Source organism: Apis cerana, linkage group LG8 (assembly GCF_029169275.1).
Source record: "Apis cerana isolate GH-2021 linkage group LG8, AcerK_1.0, whole genome shotgun sequence".
NCBI lineage: Eukaryota > Metazoa > Arthropoda > Insecta > Hymenoptera > Apidae > Apis > Apis cerana.
The window spans coordinates 6,627,935-6,653,240 of NC_083859.1; the positions used below are offsets into that span (position 1 = coordinate 6,627,935).

General features: G+C 34.3%; 1 protein-coding gene and 1 long non-coding RNA gene across 7 annotated transcripts in view; one reads left to right on the plus strand and one right to left on the minus strand.

Moving 5' to 3' along the window:
- Positions 1-12,168: 12,168 nt before the first annotated feature.
- LOC108001707 (uncharacterized) overlaps positions 12,169-25,306 on the plus strand; it is a 54,827-nt gene continuing 41,689 nt past the window's right edge. Inside the window, exon 1 of one of the 6 annotated variants that reach the window (XM_017062876.3) lies at positions 12,169-12,732. In XM_017062876.3, coding sequence (XP_016918365.1) covers positions 12,687-12,732 — 46 coding nt within the window. In that variant the 5' untranslated portion in view covers positions 12,169-12,686. The remainder of the gene's footprint in view (positions 12,733-25,306) is intronic. The other 5 variants (XM_062078407.1, XM_062078408.1, XM_062078409.1 and 2 more) reach the window with 5 other exon arrangements.
- Positions 16,902-18,314, minus strand: LOC133666574 (uncharacterized). The gene is made up of 3 exons (XR_009830894.1): positions 17,604-18,314; positions 17,295-17,509; positions 16,902-17,219 (listed from the first exon to the last, which is right to left on the minus strand). It is a non-coding gene; the product is annotated as an uncharacterized LOC133666574 (long non-coding RNA).

Genomic DNA, 25,306 nt, shown 5'->3' on the forward strand with positions numbered 1-25,306 from the left:
GTTTCTTCTTTCTTTTTCTTCTTCTTTTTTTTTTGATCCATTTGCATTATTAGATTTTGGTTTCTTTTTTCTTCCTCTTCTTCTTTTTTCGACAGTGTGATTATGAAAGAAAATTCCGTGGAAAGAAAAAAAAAATTCCAATTATCGTTTGATCGTTGTTTTCGTTTTCTCTTCTTCGATTTCTTCTTTCTTTCGATTCCACATTTCGTGGATGGGTTTGATTATTTTTGCGAATTTTTTTCCAGATGTGTGTTTAATTTTTAGAATTTTAGAAATTTGGTATTTTTTTTTCTAAATAAATTGCGTAATTTTATAAAGTTTGAATAAATTGTGGATTTCAGAGAAATTTTTTTCGAACTTTTATAAATATATTTTCTATTCTTTCAAAATTTTTCATATTTTCTGTTCTTGAAAAATAATGTATAAAAATTATTTTACTTATATATTTATTTATTTATTTATTTATTTAGACATCGTTAAATTTTAATAATTTTATAAAAATGAATTTTCAATATAGATTATAAAAGAAATATATAAAACTTTAATTGGACAATGTAAAAACTAGTATACTTGACCAGATATGAAAGTTAGTAAATAACATTTAACCCATCCTTCAATGTCAGTTCAAATATTTTCAATTTTCACACTTTTCTCCTCCTATAAAAATATTAAACGGTTATTTCATGTTTCATTGTATTCCTCCAAGAAAATTCTATTCTAAAAGACAATCATTTTAATAATTCTAAATAATTCTCAGAATTGTACGTATTTAAAAATATTTCTCCAAATTCTGGAATCAAATTAAACCATCTTTTCGAGTTATTTGTCAGATACGATAATTGTTATATTAACTAATTGAATACATTCACACAATTGTTACACTTTCCATAGTCGACGAATGTTCGGCCATGTTTGTTCACACTAGTCGTTTGGACATTTTTACAAGTTATTATTGCCGATAACTTCGATAGCGTTTGTCGCTTCTATTTCGAACGAGATTATTGAAAATTGATTATATAGATTATACTCGACGATAGATTAAAGTTGATCGTTTAACAAGAGAATTATCGCTTTTTATTCCGTTAACGAAATAGATTTAACGTAGATCCTCTAATCTGGATTTGACTGGATATAAATTCGATACAGCACCAGAAATACAAGAAATACATGGCGATTAATCTAAATTCAACAGATTTGAATCTATTCCAAACTTGATCGGAACACAATTGACAATCGTAGTATAATCCGTTATCTTGGCCGGGGGACTTGAGCAAAATCGAATTGAAAAATGTAGCTTGAATTTAAAATTTTTAATTTCGATCGATCCTTTTAATTCTGATTTGGAAAAAAAATCTGGATCTTATTTATTGAATTTCTTCAAGATCCCAGTTAAATCTTGTTAAATCTTGTCCTAACGTAATTAATCCTTAACCTAACCTAACCTAACAAAAGTATAATTTGTATTCACTTGCTTTCAATCATACTTAAGCTTAAACAAAAAATAACTTCAATTTGATACAATTCCAATTGTTATTAAAATACTTAGAAAACCAATCCGAATTTGACTTAACCAAACTTCGTAACCTCGTAATTCGAACTCACAGTATGAACCTAACTTTCGAAACAATTTCAATCTGATGTACTTTTTACACATTAATAAAAAAGAAAAGGAAGGAAATGGGAAAACAAAAAAAAATGATAGCAATAATTCAAATTTAATTTTCGATCGTGAAAACTTCTTAGTGGGGAAATTCGGTCGTCGCTCGATCGGTAATTTAATCGAGGTCGGTAAAGTTCGGTTGGGAAGTCAGCCCCTTGGGGCGTTAGTTCAATTCGTGGTGAATTATGCGGAAAAAATTTTTCGGCTTTCGAAACCAGGAGGCGCGGTTACCATCGATCCACTTCCGTTTTTCGCGTAGGAGTTTTCGAAAATTTTTCAATCTTTCAAATGGAACGAATGGACGGACGTTCCGGGTAATTGTACGAAATGCGGGCTCCACGAGATGCACGCCTAAACGAGAGAGGGTAGGAAATAAAAGCGCACCACCGGGGTTAGAGGTCGAAGAGGGATAGAGATGTTTTTCAATCGACCTGCGCCCATACATACGGGCAATAGACGTACAAAAGTATTGCGCCACGGTAAAAGAATCCTTGAAGTGGTCGTAGAATCACGAAAACAGTGGCGGGCCATTGTATTTGGACTCGTTGACTGTAATGAACGGTGCGTCGACGCGCTCTTAACCACCTGTGCTCGAAAAAAAATCTCAACATTACATCCGGATTCGGGTAACTCGGTTTAACATTATTGGCTCTTTCAACGCTGTGCTTCCTCAAACTTTCTTTGAGTTGCAAATTGACCCACTTTTATCCAACGTTCGAATAACTTGCAATCTATTTCTCCATATGGCATGCTTTTAAGAAATTAGAATTAGAAGATTTGTCATTTTGATAAAATAAATAAGATATGATAATTATGTCGAATTAAGTGAATATTGAATTAATCAAAAATGCAACGACGCAAAAAATGATTTTCTGATCGAATCAATTAATCGAATAATGTCGATTAGTTATTGGTTAGATTATTATTTAGCTATCTACAGAATGTTAAGTCTGAATCATACATAGGTTAATTAGGATTTTAACGTTAAAATAAAATGTTTTTTTATTACGAGTATTGAGAACATGAAAATGTTTTTCATTTTAATTGCAATATTATTTATACGTGAAATAGATATTTAGATATTACATTTCTTAAATATGATATTAAAATGTGACATTATTGAAGTTAAATAAAATTGTAATTGGATTAATAATTCAAATGTCAAAAATATCACGTTTAATACATCGAAGTGTTCGGTTATGTTAAGATCTGGGTTAAAGTTTTAATTTTAAAGGTTATGTTTCGCTCGAATTAGAGTGCAATTTTTTTTCTTGCCAAATCAAATATTTTTTACCTCGTTGTATTTCTTTCCATAATTATTAGTGTTTCTTTGACCTATCGTGGACCGGTTTAAGCAAACTTTGGAGAGTTAGAAATTTTCCAGGAAAATATCTTCCACTGTACCGGTGTATCCACCGATCTTCTGATATTCGTACAAATATTTTATCGAGGAACTACGCTATCGGCCAAGCACGAACGTAAAACGTTATTGAATTCGTGAACTCACTAAAAATAAATCGATCCAAGTGTTATTGGAATTAGAAAACATGCTTTAGAATTGATATTCGCTTTGTTTTTCCCCAATGAACTTGATCCATTGAATTTTTCTTGTCATCCAATGGAAAGTCACAACGAATTTTTCAAATCAATTAGTTACTTAAGAACCGAAAGTATACAGGCTTCCAATTTTTTGGTACAATTATCGATTTCGTTAATCACAACATTTATTTTTAATAAATAAGTAATAATTTTTTAATAGCATCTTGGGATTAAAACCAGGGAAAAATTTGTAATGAATTTTATAAATTTTCTGCAAAAAGCTGTCGAAAAAATATAGAATGATATTACAATACGATTAATTTTCACTCGGAAGAACTTCATTTTTTTTTCACGTTATTAAAATCGATCCTTTTATCCCGTGTTGTAAATCAGACTGGCACGCAAAGCGCTTCGGTGGACACGATAAACATTTCATAAATTTCCCAGGAAGTTGCTTCTCGAAAAATGTACGACGTTGCAATGCAATTAATTTTCTCTCAAAGGGCTTCATCATATTTTCAGCTTATTAAAATTGATCGCCTTTTATATTGTGCACCAAGTGTACGCCAAAGTGAGAGTTGCTCGTGAAGAGCTAGTGAAAAAAAGTGGGCGTTGTTAAAAAATTCACAAAGCGCCTGCCACCATCGCGTCCTCGCTATACACTCCTGTCATCTTTCGGTGGCTCGAGGAAAAATTCTAACCTCGCGCAATAAAGATGCTTAGACAATCCCGTTTATCGTAACCGGTCACGTACACACGAATTTCGTAGTTTCGTGTTTTGATAGCACTCACACGTTGTCCTGATAACGCATGCAAACACCACACACATACACACACGCGCGCGATACGCCGAGGGTATTTAAACGCATATGGCTGGCCTGCGGCATAAATATGGAGTTCTGTTGCCGGAATGCGCAACATACGGCCCTGCCGGCCGCCAGGATAATGAGCCACGCGATCGTTACGCTATCGATGCACGACACGTTCTGCCAGCTGGCCCTCCCCGATCGTTTTGCGAAAAGTATCTTCGCCGTTTGTCATTATTCGCCACCCCTGCACATAGCCTCTTGGATATCTCGTTTCAATGGGATGAGGGTAATTCAGAGGATGCCATTTTTCGAGGGGAGACGATTTTAAGCTTTTCAGTAGTTTTGAACGGACGTTTTAAAAGGGATATCGGGATAACTTTGATTTTTTTGAGGTTTTCTCTCTTTAATTTAAGAGGTTTAACTCTTTTTAAATGGTATGGAGATATTTTAGGAGGGAAGAGAATTATTTCAAAGCTTTCGAAGATTTTGCTCTTTGTAAATGATTTTTAAAACGATAAACGATATGATTTTGGAATTTTTTTTTTTTTTTTGATTTCGAAACTCTTAAAATAAAATATATCACTTTGAAGTCTGTTATTTTGGACTTTGTAGGATAACAAGTGATTTTTGTAATTAGGCATACTTTTTCTTTTTTTTTCTTTTCTGAATCTCTGATTTTAGATCGAAGGAAGAACAAATGATATTGAAGTGATTTTTATTTACGAATTCTTTTTTTAAATAGAGATATTTGGTAAGAGAGTGATTAAATGATATTTTTTAAATCAGAAAATCCATTTGATCCGGTGCTATCAGATAATTGAGAGGAGAGAGAGCCACTTTGAAGAATTCATTGGATTTCAAATTTTAACAGGTCACTTTTAACTAGATGATTTTGATTTTTGTAAATTTTATCGTCAAATTATATAATTATTCAGTTTAAAATCTTTTCATAAAATTCAAAGCAAAAGCACTCGCTCTGATCGATCCGCAATTTCCAAATTTAAACTATCATTTTTAAGCGGACAATTTATAACTCGTTTATAAATCGCGATATCTAATTCCAATATAAAAATTCAATAATTCCCTTACTTAATTTCCTAAATACTCACGCCAATTTCGATTTTCACCAATAATTTCACGTCAACGTGAATCACCTGTGCGTGAATTAACGAGAATATACAATTCCACAAATATATATATATATATTGGAAATGCATAAACAGCGATAAACGAGAACTATTAATCGGATACGATCTAATTTACGAAGATTAAGGGTCGAAACATCAAATTCTCTCAAGAAGCGTATCGCGTCTCGCGTGATTGATCTCGCCCCTTCTCTTCGGTTGATCGGTCAACGACTCGGTAAATGTTTATCGAATAAACATAGGGTGTTCGATTAATTAACACTGCCTAGCCTATTGTTGCTGGCTCGGTGGCCGCGCGTCCACGTGTTGCGCCTCGACACAGGAAAGGCCTCAACTTCTCAACGGGATAAAACCCGTTTAATTATTGCTCGACAATTGACCGCTTGATAATTAGCAAGAATTGGAAATCGGGCCGATTAATCCGGGAATTTTGGCGTAGTCACGTATCGGCATCGTCGCCGTCTCGTTGATTTTAAAATCACGCCGGCGGGGGACGGATTCGGGGCCGTCCGTTTGGAAACAGTGCCCAATTGGTTCCAACCACCGATCCCGTTGAAAAATTCATCGAAATTGGTCCGTGGCCAAATTCCTCCTCGTGTCTCGGGAAATGGGGGGAATTATCTCCAGAGGGGAGAGCGGTATAACTCGTTGCGCTGATCGATGAAATCTACGATCTTTAATCCTTGAACTGTTGTGGAAATAGGGAAAATACTCGACGTTACTGCCTCGAAAGGAGATCCAATAAAACAAATTTTAATCCCGGCTTATAATTATGCGGCTTAATCTGTTCGAAAATTATCGGCGGGGATGATCGATCATCGTTAACAATTGGGATAACTGGTTGGAAAAATGTAAAAATCCTTCGCGAAAGTTTCTTCCATTCCTTTAATCCTGCAAAAGTGTATGGGATTCACGAATATATCCGTAAAATGTTTATCATTTTGATGTTCAACAGTAGCGCAAAATTATACGAAAGATAATCGGTGGCCTAATCCGTGTCCACAGTGGAGATTATTGAATTATTTAAGTCGAAATTGTAATTATCGTGCAATCTCTTCTTCATCCTTATTACTAAAAAATTAATCAAATCTTCTGTTATTATTTTTACGCTCACACGTAAGAGGGGTTCAAATATCTCATAGATGCAACAGATAAGAAAATTTTATCCAATGCTGTATTATTCGATGAGAAGTAAGTATAATTCCATATTTGAAGATATCTATTTTTGAAGAAATAGAGAACGTTATATTTTATAATGATCGTAACTTAATCCGTCAATTAGAGGAACGTTGTTTACGGTTCGTTTAATCGTCCTTCATTTTCGTCGAATTTGATTCTGTAAATTGTTGTCGACCGATCGATTAACCGAGCTACTGAAAGTTTTTTTTTTCTTCTTCTTTGGTTCGCACTCCTCGCACTCCTCTCCGAGCGAAGCAAGGCTACGCTTTTCGACGGCAACTTTCCCGCTTAAAATAACTCGCTTTAACTCGATTATTTCTCATTAAGACCGCTCTGGCGCTGGGACCACTTCTTTTTTTGCCCTTGCCAACATTTTCGCTGGCCCGCACAATAGTCCAAGGGTGCAAAAGGGATGAGGTCGACCTCACCCTCCACAGCCCAGAGGCGAGAGAGCCGGACGAATGCAGGATTTGCAAGTGTGTCGTTCGAGCCATTTTTACGTAAAGTTGTCTTCTTTTTTTCCCCCCCTCTCTCTCTTTTTCTTTTTCTCTTGACAGGAGGATACTTGAGATTTTAAGGATCGGAAGAGCAAGTAGGAAACATTAATTTGCAACAATTGGAAAACCTTTTGGAATCTGGAATTAACTTAATTATAGATTTTGAGTAAATTTGTTTGGATTCGATTAATTCGTATTCGTATTCCGCCCAGTTTGAATTTTTTCCAGTTATGATGAATTTATGCGGATGTCCATCTTTGATCCACAAGTTAAATTATCTCCACCTTGAGTCGATTTACGTCTAAGCCAGCTTGGATTGTAGTTCAATTGGCCTAACCTATCTTCTTGGGCTTAAGTTGATTTGCACTAAATCGTTTAGGGTTTAAATTAATTTGCATCTAAACTGTCCAGGGATTTAGTTAACTTATGCCTAATTTATGTCAGCCTTTAAGTAGCTCATGTTTAGCTTACGTTGCACTTGATGCAATGTATATAATAATTTATAGTTACCAAGAAAAAGTTAAAATTATTTCCAAAAACTCGAACTGGACTTCTATGTACGTAATCTAACTTAAACTCGAAAAAAAAAAACATTTACGAAAATTGGAATAGAATAAAAAAAAAAATAATTTTGTCCAATTTTTTTTACTCGTTTTCGTTCGAAACACCAACCTCGAACTACTTGAAAGCGAATAACTTTCCTAGTTAAATGTTTCCAGAAAAAAATATCGCTTTATTAAAAATACAAACTCAACCAGGCAAACGTTTGTCACAGTTCAAACATTTATGCCTCTTGATAAAAGGATTAATGCTCGCCTGTTTCGTGACCCGCAGCTTTTATATTCTCAAATTTTTTTCTCTCTCTTTCTCTCCAGCCTCAGGGCCAGGAAAAGTCACCGTCGGCCCTGGGTGCACGCGTAAAAGGACTTGTGCTCGCGCGCGCACAACCCTCTCCCCCCCTGTTCTCCTTCTGAATAACCATAGAACATCGCAGTCGAGATTTATCGTATATTATTCCTTACGATTCTCTGGTCCGTTATTTGTTCCTTCTTCCCGCGATTCTCCATCTTCTCGGGGGAGTTTTATGGAACCCCTTAAATCGACCACTATAAGAATGGAAGAGAGAAGGGATAGAGGCTCGTAGGAATCTATAAACTTCCTCTCGATTTCGTCGTGTATTCGCGTCGAGAGAGAAAGATTTGCGGGGATAATGTTTTTGGAAAAGTTACTAATAACGATTCGTGTTAATTAACGGGATTATACGAGCTATCTAACCTGGAAATTTTAATGATTGAGTAAATGTAATATTAGGATTAAGGAATAAAGAAGAAAAGAGAGAGAATTCATTAATTAATAAAAATTCATAATTTTGTAAGATAATTTGTAGAAAAAGAGAAAGATTTACGTGATAATGTTTTTGAGAAAGTCACCTAGTTTGAAAGTTAACGAGATTATTAGTGAGAATATTTAGAATGGAGTTTAAAATATATTTCTTTTTTTTTTTTTTTAATTTTTAACATTCATCTTCTTGCATAATATTAATCGATAAAAAAGAATTAAATTAGATTGATCTTTCTTTGAAAACGTTTCATTTTTATCCGATATTCCTTTGAAATCATTTCACTTTTATCTGTATTAAAATAATGAAATAGCTGAATTATTTTTCAAACTTTAAAATTATATCGGATAAAAATGGTTTCAAAGGGAACACGATATAATTAGCCTTTTTTATAATTGGACGTGCAAAAGACATACGAATAACACGAATGCGACTTTAAATTAATTTCGAGAACTCAGACTCGAATTATGGAATCGTTTATGGAGTTGATGTTTTCGCTATGGATAGTCCATAATCACGATCACTTTTCTAATTGAGGTTAATCGAATCGTTGAATCTCTTGTTGATTTCATCGTAGCAGTTTTATGATCGCTCTCAGTTCGTACATCAGGGGTTCCTTTAAAGATACCCTAGATCGAAGCCATCTCTTATGGAATAGAGTGGGGACGGTAGGAGGCAAAGTACGGTCGTACTGTCTTATAGTACTGATCGTAAGAGGAGAGTAAAATGGAGAGTTGTGCCTTGCGGGAAGTCGATTTTGGTCGATTAAAGTCGACTGAATTCGAAAACACATTTTTCACAGGAGAAAATTAAGTAAATGGCGTTTTCGATAGAAAATAGCGATTTAATAGAACCATTTTATGGGAGAATAAGCGACGCGTAAAGTGCATCGTACGTGGTTATCTTATTTATACCCGCATGAGTATATATATATATATATATATATATATATATATATATATATATATATATAAAGAAAATATACAGTGAATAAACGCACGGTTAAATTAGAGAAAGAGAGAGAGAGAATAAAATATAAAAAGAATTGTAATTACCAGGAAAAGGTCGCCAAGCAACGTTTCTGGCCCCGTTTACACATTCAACGGCACAGGATAAGTGTTTGTGTTTTGCAATTAACGCTTTCTGCTAGCCCATCCGAAATGAACTTCCACGAGTAATTATCCTTTTTGATTGTTTGGACGGCGAGCCACGTGCGAACTAGGCTTTGGTCTCTCTCGGTTGAATTTCCTTTTGAAAATTTTCATACCGTAGCTCGATCGTGCTTTCAAACGTTATATATATCTTACGCTGCGTTTTCTCGATCAGTGTTAAATCTCAATGTTATCCGAAAATCGTTTTGTGCAATCGTTTTTCGGTGGCAAATGTATCATGATTTATAAACGATTAAGACACATTTCCATTGATCAAAAAAAGGTAGTAGATGTGGTAAGAGATGTGGTTGTTTTAAACTCCTTTAGAGATAAAATCACGATTATAGTCGCGGCTCCATTACGGCCAGATCGAGATAAAGTCAGCTCGTCGATGAACATTATTAAGTGTCCTTAATTCGCGACGCAATAATACTTTCCTGTGAAATTATGATTACGAGAATTGTATAATATTTCTATCGTATTTACGCAAAAAAAAAAAAATTGATATCGACATCCCATAAAATTCTTTAGTACATTAACAAGCTAACCTAACTTATTTTTAATCGCTTTCTTGAATAAAAAAAGTAGCAGTAAAATTTATCGAAAAAAAATCTGTTTTTGTTCATGAATATAGAAAAAAAGAAAAAAATATATTTTAAATGAATGTCAATAGAAATAAGAAAAAGGGAAAAAATCGATATTCATTGAAATATTATGGACGAAAAAATTGCAACAGGCTGTAAAAGCTATTGTACGAAATAATACTTGTCGTTAATGGAACGTTTTTGCGTAGAAACGTAGAACCGTGTCTTTGCGCAAGCGTATATATCCTTTGCTCCTACATGGGCCTCGACAGCCACGATTTATCACATCGATTTCTCGGTCAGTTTTCAGGCAAAATAGCGATACATTGTTTCTCGTCCTCGCTGAAAAATCACTACATACTTGATTTCTACCTCGATTTTCATCAATTTTTGATCCTCTCAAGTTATCATTGCAAGAAAGATATGATTTTTTAATAATTCAGCAAAGCATTCCATACTTTGCGATTCTCTTTTTCTCTGTCTACGCTGTCTAGTGCTAAAAAGAAAAAAAAAAAAGAGAGAAAAGCATCTTATCCTGGATCTGCTGTGGATTCATCGTTAAGAACATCTATCTAAGCTCAAATGTTTTAGGTACTGTATGAGAGGTTAGGTTAAAAGTTATACTTTATACAAAGATGAAAAGATGGTTAAGTAGTTTACTAAGGATTATGTTCCATACTCCTTTGATGGTGTAATGATATAAGTAGTAGAAGGATCATCACACTTTCGATTGTGTAATATCGAGATTTAAAAACATCTTTTTTAATCTTTTTATTTCAGATTATAATATATTTCTTTGTCCATTCGAATTTTGAGGTTAGGATTCATGAAAAGATGAAAATGTAATTTTTTATCTTCATTATTCAACAATTAAAATATATTTTATTATTTTTATTATTTTCTTGACAATTTTTTTGAAATTGTTACTTCAGATTTCATATCGTATTCAACACTTGTGAACTAGTGTCGCAACGCACCTTTTCAAATGCAAACTAGCTAACCGTGCACACGTTGGTTGGCATGCAATTGCTCGTGTATAGGTATCAATTACATGATGTTCCTCTCCATCAGAGAGAGCTTGAAACCTGTTATCCTGGTCACTTACTTGAAATACTCTCCTTTTAACTTCCAAAATACGTAATTCCATTGGAATAAAAAATTTATTAAAATTACTAGTAATATTTTTATTCTGGAATTTAACAATATTTATATATGTATTGTGTTGCATAAATAATATAACCGTGCATATAATTGCAATAGCGTGATTATAATTGCAGAAGTGCTTATATGATGATAACTGCAGCGACTTATCATTGTGATTCCACACTTTGACATGATTCTATTCGTGTTCGAATACCTGTAACTATTCTTCTTTTCACGATATATCGATCAATTAAAACGAAAAAAACTTCGCAATTATTTACTCGTAGTTTTAATTTTTTTTCCAATTTTTAGTATTTCAAATAATTATAGAAGAGATATTATTCAAGTTGATATATTTATGTTATCCAAAAATTAATTTTGTTGATTTTTGAAAGTTGATTAATATAAAAAATAATCAAGGGGAAATGTTAAGACTGAAAAGGACAGGGAAGGTTTATTTTTTTTTGGCTTTTCTGGACAACAAAAATCTAATTAAGTCGTCAAGAGACCGTGTCCTCGTTTGGACATGAATAAAAAGCGGGAAACAAATTTTCCATTCTTGCGAAGAAATTTTTTTCAGTCGGTCCGGTATTTAAAATACAGAAAAATTTCACAGAATTGTCTTTGCGAAAAACAAACATAAAAAGAGAACATCAATAATTATAATTTTAGTTCTTCACGAATCTATCTCTTCTTTTCTCTTAAAAAAAAAAAAAGAAAATAAGAAAGGCAAAAAAAATAGAAAATTTCTGAAAGAAAAAATAAATCATTGATAATAAAATTATTATCAAAAAAAAGAAGCGATTACCACGGCTCACCATCCTTAATTATCACTGCTTGATTTGTTTCTACAATCATTACCACTGACTTACCTCTATTATTGCTTTCCCTTTCATTGTGTCAGAAAAATTCCAAAAAAAAGTGTGGTTTCCTCCATTTAATCCCTACCATTCGCCTCGTCTATCCGCCCCAACCAGTTACCGAATAACCAGTTGATCTCATTCGGAAACAAATCGTGGGGACAAAACCTCGTTGACTCGAAACGAGCCAATCTTCCAGTATTCCAGACATGGTACGGGGACTGAACCATCGTGCGTCGTTCCTGAACCATTCCTCCACCATTCTCCATCATATCCCCACTATGCAGCCTGGAAGGGCGCAACTTCTGCGGCTCGTTCGGCCGTTTCCGTCAATGTTCGGCTACGCTGCTGCTCCGCTCGACGGCAGCGAACAACATAGTGGTGGGGAGAGTCGCGGAGTGGGTGGCATGAGCCCGTTAGGGTCGCGGCACTTGGACACGCGATCGTCGCGCGGTACAGGGTACACACGTTCCAATGTCTAACCGGCAGCAGTTATTTCCTCGCGGCGCGTGCCTTTCGCGCGATCGTCACGCGTGCAATTTCTCGTGAGAGAGGTCAAGGGAAGTCCGACAATCCTCTCAGCCTCGACTAGTTCTCCTCTTTCTTTCGTCAAGGTGTTCTCATCACACTCGCCCACTCCTTGTAACTGTCATATTCATTTGTGACCGGGGTATTGTAGTGCGTGAATTAACTTCGTCGACACTGTGAGTGTGACATTGTGTAAGACTGGTGAACTATCATCGAAGACAATTAAGACTGTATAACTGACGTGCGGTGATCATGGATTGGAGATTCGGATTGCTGTTTGCCTGTCTATTCGTCGATGGTGAGTGATTTTGTGAAGTTTTTACTGGTGTATATGCGTTCATGATACATTATGCGATTTACAAGGGACGTTTTCTGACAGCAGGCGTGCTGTGTCATTCTGTGCCGCAGTTGGATACGATCATAGCGTGCATTTGATCATATTAAAAATTCTAACCTAGTACGGCCGCCGTTTGTTCGATAACTCTTGGAACATGGAATCGCAACGCGCGATGGGAGCCATCGCGAATTTTCTTTCCAACAAAATTCATCAGAATAGACTTAACGGGGCCAGAGTGGTTGGGGTATTCGAAAAGTTATGACAGACAGGGATATTATACTCGTTTTATGAACATACGAAGAAGTTTTTTCGGAATAATAGTAGTCACGAATTTTTATTACAATTGCTTCTTATCTGTTATTTCACTCGTTATACTGTTACTAGAGTTTCTTACGTAGACAAATTCTATCAATTATTAATTTTATATAATTTAAGGATTATTTTATATATTTTATGTAATTATTATTGATTACATTGCATTTATTATTTGTGTTTATTAATATTAAATAGTTTATTTATTCAATTGTCAAATTTATATTTTTAAATCAGACGAAAGAATAACGATCAATTATAATTTTTTATCTCACCAAACAAAAATTTCAGTTATAGAGAGCTTAGAAATCCTCATCGTACAAATAGCTTACTATTACTTCTTTCATTTATTTTCTTTTCCCAACGAAGAATTCAACAATATCCCCTTTCCAATATCAATCAGAATATCTTCACCAAAACAAATAGCTTAGATATTCATTCCCGTTATTTACTTTTTCTTTCCCAATGATTCAATAATTTCCATCATCTCAATACCTGTTCCAAATAAACTCACCAGGAATCGAGCTTCACATAGAAAGAAATTCAAAAAATTGATATTCCTAAGAAATTTTATCCCGGGCAAACTCCATCAGCGATAACAAGCTGTCGAGTTTCACCGTCTTGTTCCCTTTTATTTGTCGTCCATATACACGCGTATACCGTAAACGTTCTCCTTCATGTTTCTCATTCCAAAACTCATTTCGCGATACGGGATAAACAACGAACTCGGTGTGGAACTCGAATGTGGCTCTAGCTTTGACCCAATTACTATCCGCTGGAATTTCGGTTTTTTTCATTTTTTTCCTCTATTCTTTTTTTCTTTTTTTTTTATTTTTCCACCAGCCTCACGTCTCTCTCATACAATCTTCCGAAAAGGCGGAAAGCTGATTCTGATCGGCAACGTATCCACGATCGGATCGCGGATAAGCAAAGCGTATATCGCGCGGATAGATCGATAAGAGAAAACACGTCGACCGCGAGCTGCTCTTCTCTCCTCGCGGCGAGTTCCAATTTCCTGATGGGAGTGGATTAATATAATTTGATGGCGTCCCGGGAGAATTATGCATCTCGTAGCTCGATCTTCTTGCGAACGAGTACGAATCGAGGTTTCGTTTCTACGCCTTACTTCCGATTACGATGTTTGCGTTAATTTGAAATTACGGTGGATGGAGCTTGTTAACGTTTCGGCGACGTAGCGCGGCCGTTTTATGAATATGGATGGTGATTCGCGTGGAAAGCGTATGGGATTATAATCGTTACGGCGGTGGATCCAGAGTTCCGGATGAGTCAATTAGGAACATGATAATTGCATGATGTATGGGTTGCGCGAAAGTAAGGATTTTTTGATAGATCGTGGTAGTTTGATGCTTTATCGGGCATTCGATGGTTGTTCGTTAGTTTTGTTAGGTTAGATTTTTTTTGAATCATGATTATTTTGAGAGAAACATGAATTTTGTTGAAAAAATTGAATCGTAATTTTATATTTGGAATGACTTTATGAATTTGTTATTTATACTGTAAATATGATTCAATATTTTTTAAAATTTCATTATTTTCATTTATTCTTTTATTTGTTATTTTGATTTTTTAATAAATCGTAGAGGAGTTTGGTGTTTTTTATTTTGTTCTTTGTACAATTTTGTTGTGATTATTGTATATGTTTAGATTATTCATTTAGTTCAGGTTTGAAATGTTTCTCAAAAAAGTGAATTATCTTTGTTCAATTTACTAATAAAAATTTGATCGCTTATTCCACTTTTGCTTTGAGCTCCGCATTTAACTTTTTAGTGAGCGTCGAGTCATTTAATGCATTTAGTATTTAATTATGCAAAGTATTGAAATGTTATACATATCTTATATTTGAAATCTTTAATCTGAAAAATGCGAAATGTATTCAAGGATGAAATCGAACTGTTTTCAAGGAACTAAATTTTTATTATATCCTAGATTTATATCTTTGAAATTTTTAATACTATATAATAATAAAAAGGGAACACTATTCCAAGCATATAAAATAATAATACTAAATTATTCATTATAAATAACAAAACTATCAAATCAATTTACCAATTTCGTACTCTTTGATCTTGCAATAATTTTTGAAAATTAAAAATGCAATTTGATAACATTAACAATTAATTTTTGTTCAAGTAAAAACACAATTACATATATCTAATTATTTTTATAACGATATTTTTAATCATCCATATACATACGTATAAATATCTATTATAGTTACTGTTATATGTATTTATATAACATAAACAAATTTCAAGTTTCGCGTTACAAATTACAACAAAAAAAAAAAAAAATTAAGCAACAATAATTTAACACGAAAATTAAAACAATATATCCCTTTTCTCCGAACCGTCCGATCCGCCAACTCCGCGGGAAATTGCACGCTAAAAATCCTCCATCTGGCGGAGGATCCATTAGCACACAACAAGGTAACACGAGAACCTCTAATTATTTCGAGCGGTATAGAATTTGCCGCGTCCGTTCCTCCGGCTCTCTCTCTTTCTCTCTCTCTCTTTCTCTCGTGGATCCACACCGACGTCCCTGTGTGTACTTACAGGTGTCGGCACGCGCGATCCCGCCGCGATATCTTCTCTCCTCTCCTCCTCTCGGCTGCTTAACGATAACGATCATAATAATTTAATTTAACAGGCCGCGAGAGAAGGAGGTCACACTCGCATCGATCTTCTCTCTCCCCGGAAAGTACTCGCGAGATGCAGCGAGCAAATATTAAAGGGCCACCACCCGCCCCCCCAAGCCTTGCTCGTCCCCGAAACACACACTCTTCGCCACCATTTTTCACCACCCTTCCCACGCTTCTCCTTCCCCTCCTCCCTTTCCTTTTTTTTCCTACGCTTTTGTTTCTTCTCCGTATTTTCCATCTTTGTCCGCAGCGCCGCCTTCGCGCAGCAGACACGAGGGAGGGAACGAGAGAGAGGGGGAAAGAGAGAGAGAGAGAGAAACAAGGCCAAGACCGTTTACCAGGGATGCAAAAGCAAGAGGGAATGTCCTCAAACCGCGTTCATTTTCTCCCGACCCCGCGTTTTTCCAGTCGTTTTACGGAACCCAAGAAGAAGCCTGGACCACGGCCGCCGCACGAGGGATATAATAACGTTCAATTACCGCTTCTGTCTCGACGTCTAAGGGACTGGAGACTCGGCGAGGGTTCTAGGGGAGGGTTCGGGATTAACGCTTGTTAGGAAGGTTAAAGATGCTGTACTCGGCGCTTCCAAGATTACTGCTTGAATATAGGCAGAGTTTTTAAGTGGTTTCAGGGATCTAGAGGTATTATCTGATGGGGGGAGGGGGTTTTAGAATTTTTTTCGACGGTTGGACCGACGCATGAGGGCTGTCGGATCAGATCCAAGTCAAATTTAAGACTCTTCTACTTAAATTTAATTCTAAGAGGTAGATAAAAATCTACAGTACGAGTCGTAAAGCTTTGTCAAGCTATAATTAGTTTGATTAAAAATACGTTAGATTTATTATAATGCAATACTATAATTCTGATAGAAAAATAATTGAATCAAGAAATGTTAACGTTATAATCTATAATCTTGAACTTAAGTATGATTTAATCTAGACCTAACCTATATTTCATCTTGTTTTGCAAAGTAGTTTTAATAAAATCTGATCTTCGAGATCGATCGTTATGATATATTAAAAATATTATACCATAAGGTTAATTATACAACAACTTCTAATCTTGAATTCAACTAGGATTTAACTTAAACTTTAATCATCTACATTTCATTTTTGATCTAACGTATTTTTAACACGTTAAATGATAATGGTGATATAATTAAGGATGTTAAGATAAAGGATACTTTAATTGACTAAAGAGACGACGGTATAGTGACGTGGAAAAATTCCGGTGAAACCGAGTCGAGTTAATCTACTTGGTGATGAAGGGACTTCTTGCGAAGGGCTGTAGTTAAAACGAATTGTTCTTCCTCGATCATTTCTTTCCCCATCCTGAAGACTGTCTATTCGTAATTTACCAAGTGTTTTTAAAACAGCGTCGTCTAATTTATCGAGCCATGAACCATGAAAGGTCTCGATTATTCTGACGTTTTCTTTAATTTCGAGTCTTCTTATTATTTATCGGTTCTTTGATCTTTCTTAAAAAAAAAGAAAAAGAAAAAAGAATAGAATATATTTCAACGTGTCTGTGAAACTTTAAACAAAACAATTACTTAAGTTGTAATTTCTAATCTCAACAAAAACTGTTTTCACATGCAAAATTACATTTCCTTCGTATATAACAAGTACTGTTGAAGTTGTACATCTCCAACGTTAAATTAATAACAATCGAGTTATTTTCATGTTAACTGTAGTCGATCTTCTAATGATATTTTTGTTCTACAGACTGTTTAACTGTTCGTTGATCGAGAATTTTGTTTGAATGAAACTAAATTGAAAACAAAAATACAAATGTAATAAAATTAAAATTAAAATATAATGTTTCGTGTTAAAATATATCAAAATTTATCTATTATACGTACCATTTCTTCTCGTAATGTTCTGCCATTTATAGAATAGTTGGCTTATTATTTTTAAGTATTTAGTTAGCTTATTATAAATATTTTTTTTTCTCAACTATTATTAGATCTATTATTCAATGGATTTAAAAATATTACATTTTATTGGATTCAATAATTTGATGCTATTGTTTTGATTTATTATATTTGTTCAAAGATTCAGGATAAAATCAGGATAAAAATTTATTTAATATAACGAATTATTACAATTATCTTTTTAACACTTATTCAATTATTCAATTCATTCACCATTGATACCAATTTTACGATTATAACCTTTAATCTTGATCTAATTTATCTTGTGAAGAACATATACATACGTATAGAGAAACAAATTCAAATGACCCGGTTAGTACTTTTCAAAAAGAGAACAAGATATCAAAAGATTTACGTCAATAAATAACCTTTAATCACGAATCCAACTGAGAGTGTACCATACCCATACCTAACCTAAATTTCATTTTCATTTCACGTATTTTCGTATCTCTGTTACGTATATACTCGTATATAAACGAGAAACAGTCTCAAAGAAACAAGTTCAAACATTCCGATTCACTACTTTTCCCGATGAAAAAACCAAGAGATAACACGCACATCACGATCAAAAAAAAAAAAGGAAAAAGTGAACCACTTCGCTCTTACGAGTTAATGACGCGGCTGATTGTCCACGACCAACGTGCATGTCCTCTTTTCAATAATCCGCATCGTCCTTCTCCCGTAATCGAGCGCGGTAAAGCGGGAGAAAGAGAGAAAGAGGGGGAAGGGAGAAAGAGAGAGAGAAGATTCGGTTAGCCGATACATACGTCCTATTCTCGCGGCAATTCCATTAAAGCCCATGAAACCGTCCGGTTATTAACCGTCGGTACAATCATCGGAGATAGTAGATTCTCTTGCGACGCTGTCGCATTAACGGTACGATAATGGCGAAAAACGAGTGGAGTTATCGATTTCGTGAAAAATTTACGGCCTCGCGTCGATGAATTGCTCGTAATCGTTTCGTACCGATGAAAACAGAAATTCATTTGTCCGTTTCGAAAGTTCGGTGTTCTGGTAATAGAAATAGGTGGACAGTGGTGGGGAATAGTAATTTTTCAACGGAACGAACGAGCCGATCAACGGTACTGTTTTTCATTGCATGAAAATCGAACTGCCGTTCCTGTCGGTTGCATTTTGCCAATTGATCTCTGCTTTTTTGTTTTTTTTTTTTTGAGGAAGGAGAGGACTTCTAGATATAGAAATCCTTTTAATCATCAAATGAGATACAAATGGATAAACACAGTTGGTTGATCGTTGAGTTAGACGAAAAATTTAGAAATTTCTCGATTGACCATCGACGTTTAATTTTATTAGCAATGATTTTGAGATGACGAAACTGATTGTGAATACTTTTAATTTTGATTGAATTTTTGGCTACTGATTTTTTTTTTTAATTTGGTTTAATAAAACGAGAAGATAGGAAGTAGAAAAATAATAATATTGATGACAATTATACGAATCAAACAGGCTTCCATTTCAAAATGTATCAAATTAACGACTCGTCACCATCAATGGTAGTTAAAATGCATATTCATTTAACAACGTGACTGTATTGTTTAATGCACCGGATACCTAATATTTACTTCATGCAGTGTTTTCGAATATATACGTCCATAACAACAAAGTATAAAATATCGACGTAAGCGAATAAATGGACCGTCAGATAAACTATTTTTTGTTTTATTCCCTATTTTTCCTCCTAAAATCCAAATATCTCTCGACATTACATTCGAAAATGCTGTTACACTAAAATGTTTCAGTGATATTGTCAGGTGGACAATAAATCAAAGATTTTTGTTTAAATCTTGAAAAATACGATCTTCAGACAATAATTCTTTGCTTGTTTTATGATAAATAATCGAATAATCGAAGATAATTTAATTAAATGACTGCTATTTTAATATCTAATCAATGACACAATTTGAAACGATTACAAATTTGATTTTAGTTAGAGAAGTTTTAGTTAATTAGAATTGTATATTCAGATTGGAATACAAAGGAAGAATGGACATAGATTGTCAACAGACTTATGGTTGCAGCTTCCGCAACTTGGATACTTTACATAAGAATGTATAGCATCGTTGCATTAGCATTGATCCAGAATTGCAAACTGTGTTGCGTCAAATGCGATACGGAATAATTTAGAAGATAATATGAAAGATAAACAACTCGAAGACCATCTGGATCTACTCGGATGAATGGAAGAATGTTGATAACTAAAAAATAACGCTAAGAAAAATAGCACTAAAAGAATAGTGCAAAGAATAATACTTGACACAAATTATCGAGTATATTGTCAATTGACAAATTTCCATCTGTCAAAATAATAACATTTATTGACTCGTATATTTTAAATTCCTTGAGACTCAATTACAATCGTCTCAATATTTCTCAACAGCAATTACTTCAAAATAAACTATCATTAAAAAAAGAATTATGCCAATTTTTTTTCAAATCAAATAGATTTTTAAAATCTTAAGAATATATTAAAGAAAAAATATTATCTAATTTTTAAAATTAATAATATTTTAACTATCATAATCATCTCAATATTTCTCTATATACATACAATAACCTCAAATCCAACTCCATCATCCAATTCAAAGAATAATCACGCGAATAGTAGTAGTAGATAATCTCAGTGACCAAAAAAAAAAAAAAAAGAAAAAAAATGACCTAAAAAATGGGGGAAAACAACAGTTTAGGGTTGACGAATACTCCACAAGGGAGGGACAAAGGGAAGGGATGATCGCGGTCGAGAATTGGGGCGCGACTCGTATTGCGGATTGATCTCGCCACGATAAACGGAAACAGTGTGGAGTTTCGCATGCACGCGGCATTTACGCGACCGCAGCCTGACACTCATCCCCCTCTCGCCCTCCTCCCGATGAACAATTATCTTACGAAGCTTAAGCGTGCAAGAGGGTGTGCGCGCGTGTATGTGTGCGCGTATGTATATGCATAGATCCTCCCGCGGAAATCGGGTCGGCGTGTATCGTCGGCCACGGGTTGGCAAAGTCCTCGTGAAAGTTGTGCACGCTTGTTGACGGCCGACGGTACACGCGTCTAGGCCACGCGTCCCTGTTTCACCCTTGCACGCAGACTCGCCCCATCGTGAACGCCGGTTGACGTTGAAAATCGACGCTGACGCGCCCACTTAATCCTTCCCAGTTGGAAGATTTTCAGGAACACTGTTGCGGATATAGATATAGAGCGCTTCAAATCGCTCGAAAACAGTCGTTGAATTGTAACAATATCATCTATGGGATTGCGAGTTTGATTATTCTATTTTTTTTTCGATCTCCCTCCTTCCCTTTTATTTTTTTATTTTTTCAATTTTTTTTTTTTCAGGTCAGTTTGAAATTCGAATCAATATATATATATATTTATATATATATATATATATAGAGGTATCGTCAAGAATTCGACTTCTCTGGAAATTGGTTTCCAATCCTAGCAAGCGTGGATAAATGAACGTAGATCGATGGCGTCTGGCGTTGAAACGTGTTCGTTATTAGTAAACCATCAGGATTTTTCTCATATGGCGACACCTCACCTGGCCCATCAGCCAATTCTGTCCTAAACACGTCCGATGACGTTCTGCTGATACACCCACGTATATAGGGGAGCATGTGCTTGTGAATGGATGGCGAGTGTGTATAGGTCAGTGGCTCCCAAATTTCTGATCGATATTAGCTCCGGATAGGGGGATACGATACTGAAATTTTTACATACAAACTCGCACGAAACGCAGTCGGGAAACGTGTCACATTTCCTCTTCGTTTTTGGACGAACAGAGGATGTCATACATACAAGATGTTATACGCGAAAAATACATTTTTTTCTTTTTTTTAGAAAGTCATTCTTGAAAATTCGTTTTGAAAATCCATTCGTTTGATTCCCTTCTTTTCGAACGCAAGTGAATCCGAAGTGAATATCCTTTTATACTTGTTTTATTAACATTATTCGACGAATTTTCAATTTCCTCTCTCGTCGTTATATTTTTCTACCTGGAAAAGTAATTACATTACTCTTTGTCTAATTATATCACTTATTTTGAGATTCTACACCCTATATAAGGAATATGCATTATAAAACAGTGCAGTCGATTCTTCGTTAAAAAACAGATGAAATATTCAAAGTGACATTTCCTCTCGCGCCCTTTTATTTTCGATGATAATCCAGTCCAAAGATTCGTGGGTGGCATGATGCCAGGTGCAGCTATATCCACGAAAATTTTCAATATTGATTCCCTTCGAAACGAAGTTTCCTACGGGAAAATGTCACTCTTTATTCTCGACGTGTTTTTTCACGGAGAATCATTTGGTATCGATGGAAGTCCCGTCAGTCGCACGGTAGGATAGTTATTTGGGAGCCACTGGGGGCAGAGACACACGTGAAATTTTTCCATCGTCACGGTACACCGCGTGCGGCCTGAAAATGCACTGGCAGATGGTACTCGTCATACATGGGCGTGCCATGGCTCATGCGGCTCGCTTTAATCGCTTAAAATCGTCGTTAATTGAAAATGAGTCAATTTACGCGTAAATTTACTCAAGCTATGGACGTTGTCGCTGTCGGTTGGTCACGACATTGAAACGCGTCGTCCTTAGGACAAAAAAAGCCTAATATCCGGTCGGATGATGTCTACCATGAATGTGCTTCCAGTGGAACACAATTTTTTTCACGGACCATCTACAATTCTTTTATTTCACGCTTTATAATAGAAGGATATGATTCAGAAAGAATTGAGCAAAAATTCTAGGTACAGATAATGTTGCTTTTAATTATTTATATTGCAATTTTTTTATTTTTTATTATTTTTTTATAAATGATATTTATTATGTGTTTTAATGATTTTCAAAAAAATAAAAATAAAAATAAAAATTTTAGTTATTTTTTTTTTTAGTTATTTTATTTTTATCCCTTAACGATATTTTAACGATGTTATCAATATATCGAACACTTATAAAATATCGATAATGAATATTCGTTATTATTATAATTCTAGTTATTAAAAATTAGCGATTTTATCTTCATTGAAACTTGTTCTTTGTATTAATTTCTTCCTGTTTTTTATCTTTAACATTAAAGTTCATTTGTTCAATATATTGGCATTTAAAATTTAAAAACATTATAACGAAAATAAGCTTTTTTTTTAATAGAAGATTTCTCTTAGATATCTTAGTGGACTAGATAATAGTCAGCCATTTTTTTGTGTCTATTAAATTTTAATCAAACGACCTCGAACGGCAAATGGTTTTAATTATTACATATATTATATTATTAACCCCTAATAAAATTACCATTTTCCATTAATGAAATTTTCCAATTTCGGTTAATTTCACATAAATTCGGACTTCGAAATAGGAAGTGGCCACTACACCGAATAATATTCCAACGAACAACCGCTCAAAGCAAGTTGGCAAAGTGACTAGCTAGCGTTAGCCATCCAGTGAAATTTCGTAGTAGTGCCATCGAAACTCTCTCAGACCGGAGACACTTCTACCAACTGTTGACATCAAAATTCGACTCATTTTGGGGATAAATCATGAAAATTGTAAATTGATTCTTCCTGAAACGTCAAAACACGTTCCTAATATATATATAAAACATAATTAATTATTATTTAAAACAAAACCATATCATGTTTCATTTACGTAAAATTAATTTATTTAAGACAAATATTTATGGATTTCCCGAGCAATAATCGATTAATTAAGTGTAAATTAACCATTTTATAAGCGAAATAATTTCATTATAAAAGAAATTAATTTTCGAAAATCATTTTAATATTAATTATCCTATAAAAATACTAAAAAAATAATACTAAAAAAAAAAATATGATCACTTATCATGTTATTAACGGAAGATTCAATTTAAGATGTATATTTTTTAAATAAATGCAATATTAATATTGATCCGGATTACAATTATCGTTGTGTCCACGTGAATATATTTTATCGTTCGAAAGTTGAAAAAAAATTCCACCTCGAAAAAAGTAAAAAGATTAAAATCCAAGAGAAAAGAAAATTGAAAATTCGACGGTCATTAATCACAAATGCGTCAAGATCGAAGTTTTCGGAGAGGAGCTCTAGAACACCATTCGCCAAGTTTCAAACAGAGGGATGTGATTGACAGAATAAAATAAGCGAATCGAATAAACGGCCCAGTTTTGTTATTGCACGTCAACTAATGGACCTACTATAACGCATTCTTTTCTTTTCGTTTCTTTTTCTTCTTCTTTTCCTCTTCTCCTCTCTTTTTCTTTTTTCCCTTCTCTTTTTTCTTTTTTCTATGAAAATTCATACGCGTCTAGTAACGGGCGCACTAGTTATTTGTCCGCCGGTTTCCGCGGATCAATAACCTACTTTTATGATTAATATATACGGTACACCGTCCAGGATTATTTGAATGTTCGCTTTAATACGAGCTGTACAGCCACGGTTTTAATATCCTCCTCTTGGAAGAGAGATCGGTCCGCGTCTGCCTTTTAATACCACCCTGTGTCGTGAATAGGTAACAAAATGGAATGCGCTTCAGAAATCTTTTTTCTTCCCGTTCGAATGTCCGTCAAGAGTTACAAATTGGAAATATTCGAATATTCTTCGCTTGTCAAAATTTTTTCCCTATATATAATTTTATCGAAATCTTAATCAATATCACATTATCATTAGATTTCATATCTGAAAACAATAAGTTCGGATATATTAACCCAATCGTATTTTTAGATTTCGAAAAACCAATAACAATAAGGAAATTGTATTTCGAGTTTGCTATATTCTGATACATAATCATATCTTTAAAAATCTATTTAAAAAGTAGATAAATCTAATTTCATATTTAACATTGTTCACTTGCTGTTAACAGAGATCACATAAAAATCGATATAGAAAGAAGCATATTTATTTACACTTATTACTATACTTACTATATTACTATTATTACTGTACTATATGTAAGCTTTTACATATTGAATATCTATGCATCTTTATAAGGATTGTAAACATTCAAATTCATTCTTTCCAAAGTGATTGTTTTCTAAATGAACATGTATGTAACACTTCACGCAATTACAATTGTTCACTAGATTTTCTAATTACACTTGATTTATCAGATTTCTTATTAATCATACATCTAATTTTAAATATATCACGACACTGTAGTATCAATTAATCGTTCAAGAATCGAAAACCTAACCTCAACTTCAGACCATGATGTAATCAACAAACCAAACGATTTTAAAACCAAAGGGAACCATGAAGGGAACTTGTTTGCAACTCGGAGGAAAATATTTAGATACGAAGATGGAACGTGCACGCGCGTATGTTTTCCGTCTCGAGGAGAACCGCGACCCTCTCTTCCCACCCGTTTATTTTCTAAACACGGAAGCAATTCTATTGAAGGGTTGGTATTCCTGGGACGATCAGTTTAATATGAAGACTAACCTTTTCCCAATGAAACGTATGCATACATACGTGCGTGTATAAACACGTGCACGAGCGTCCTATTAAAAAGAGCCTCGACCCACTTATACCACTTTTTTTTCGAGAAAATAACAAAATGAAATAAAATGATAAAAATGATGGGAAGAAAGAGACAAAAAAGGGATTATAGTTAAAAGATCACAT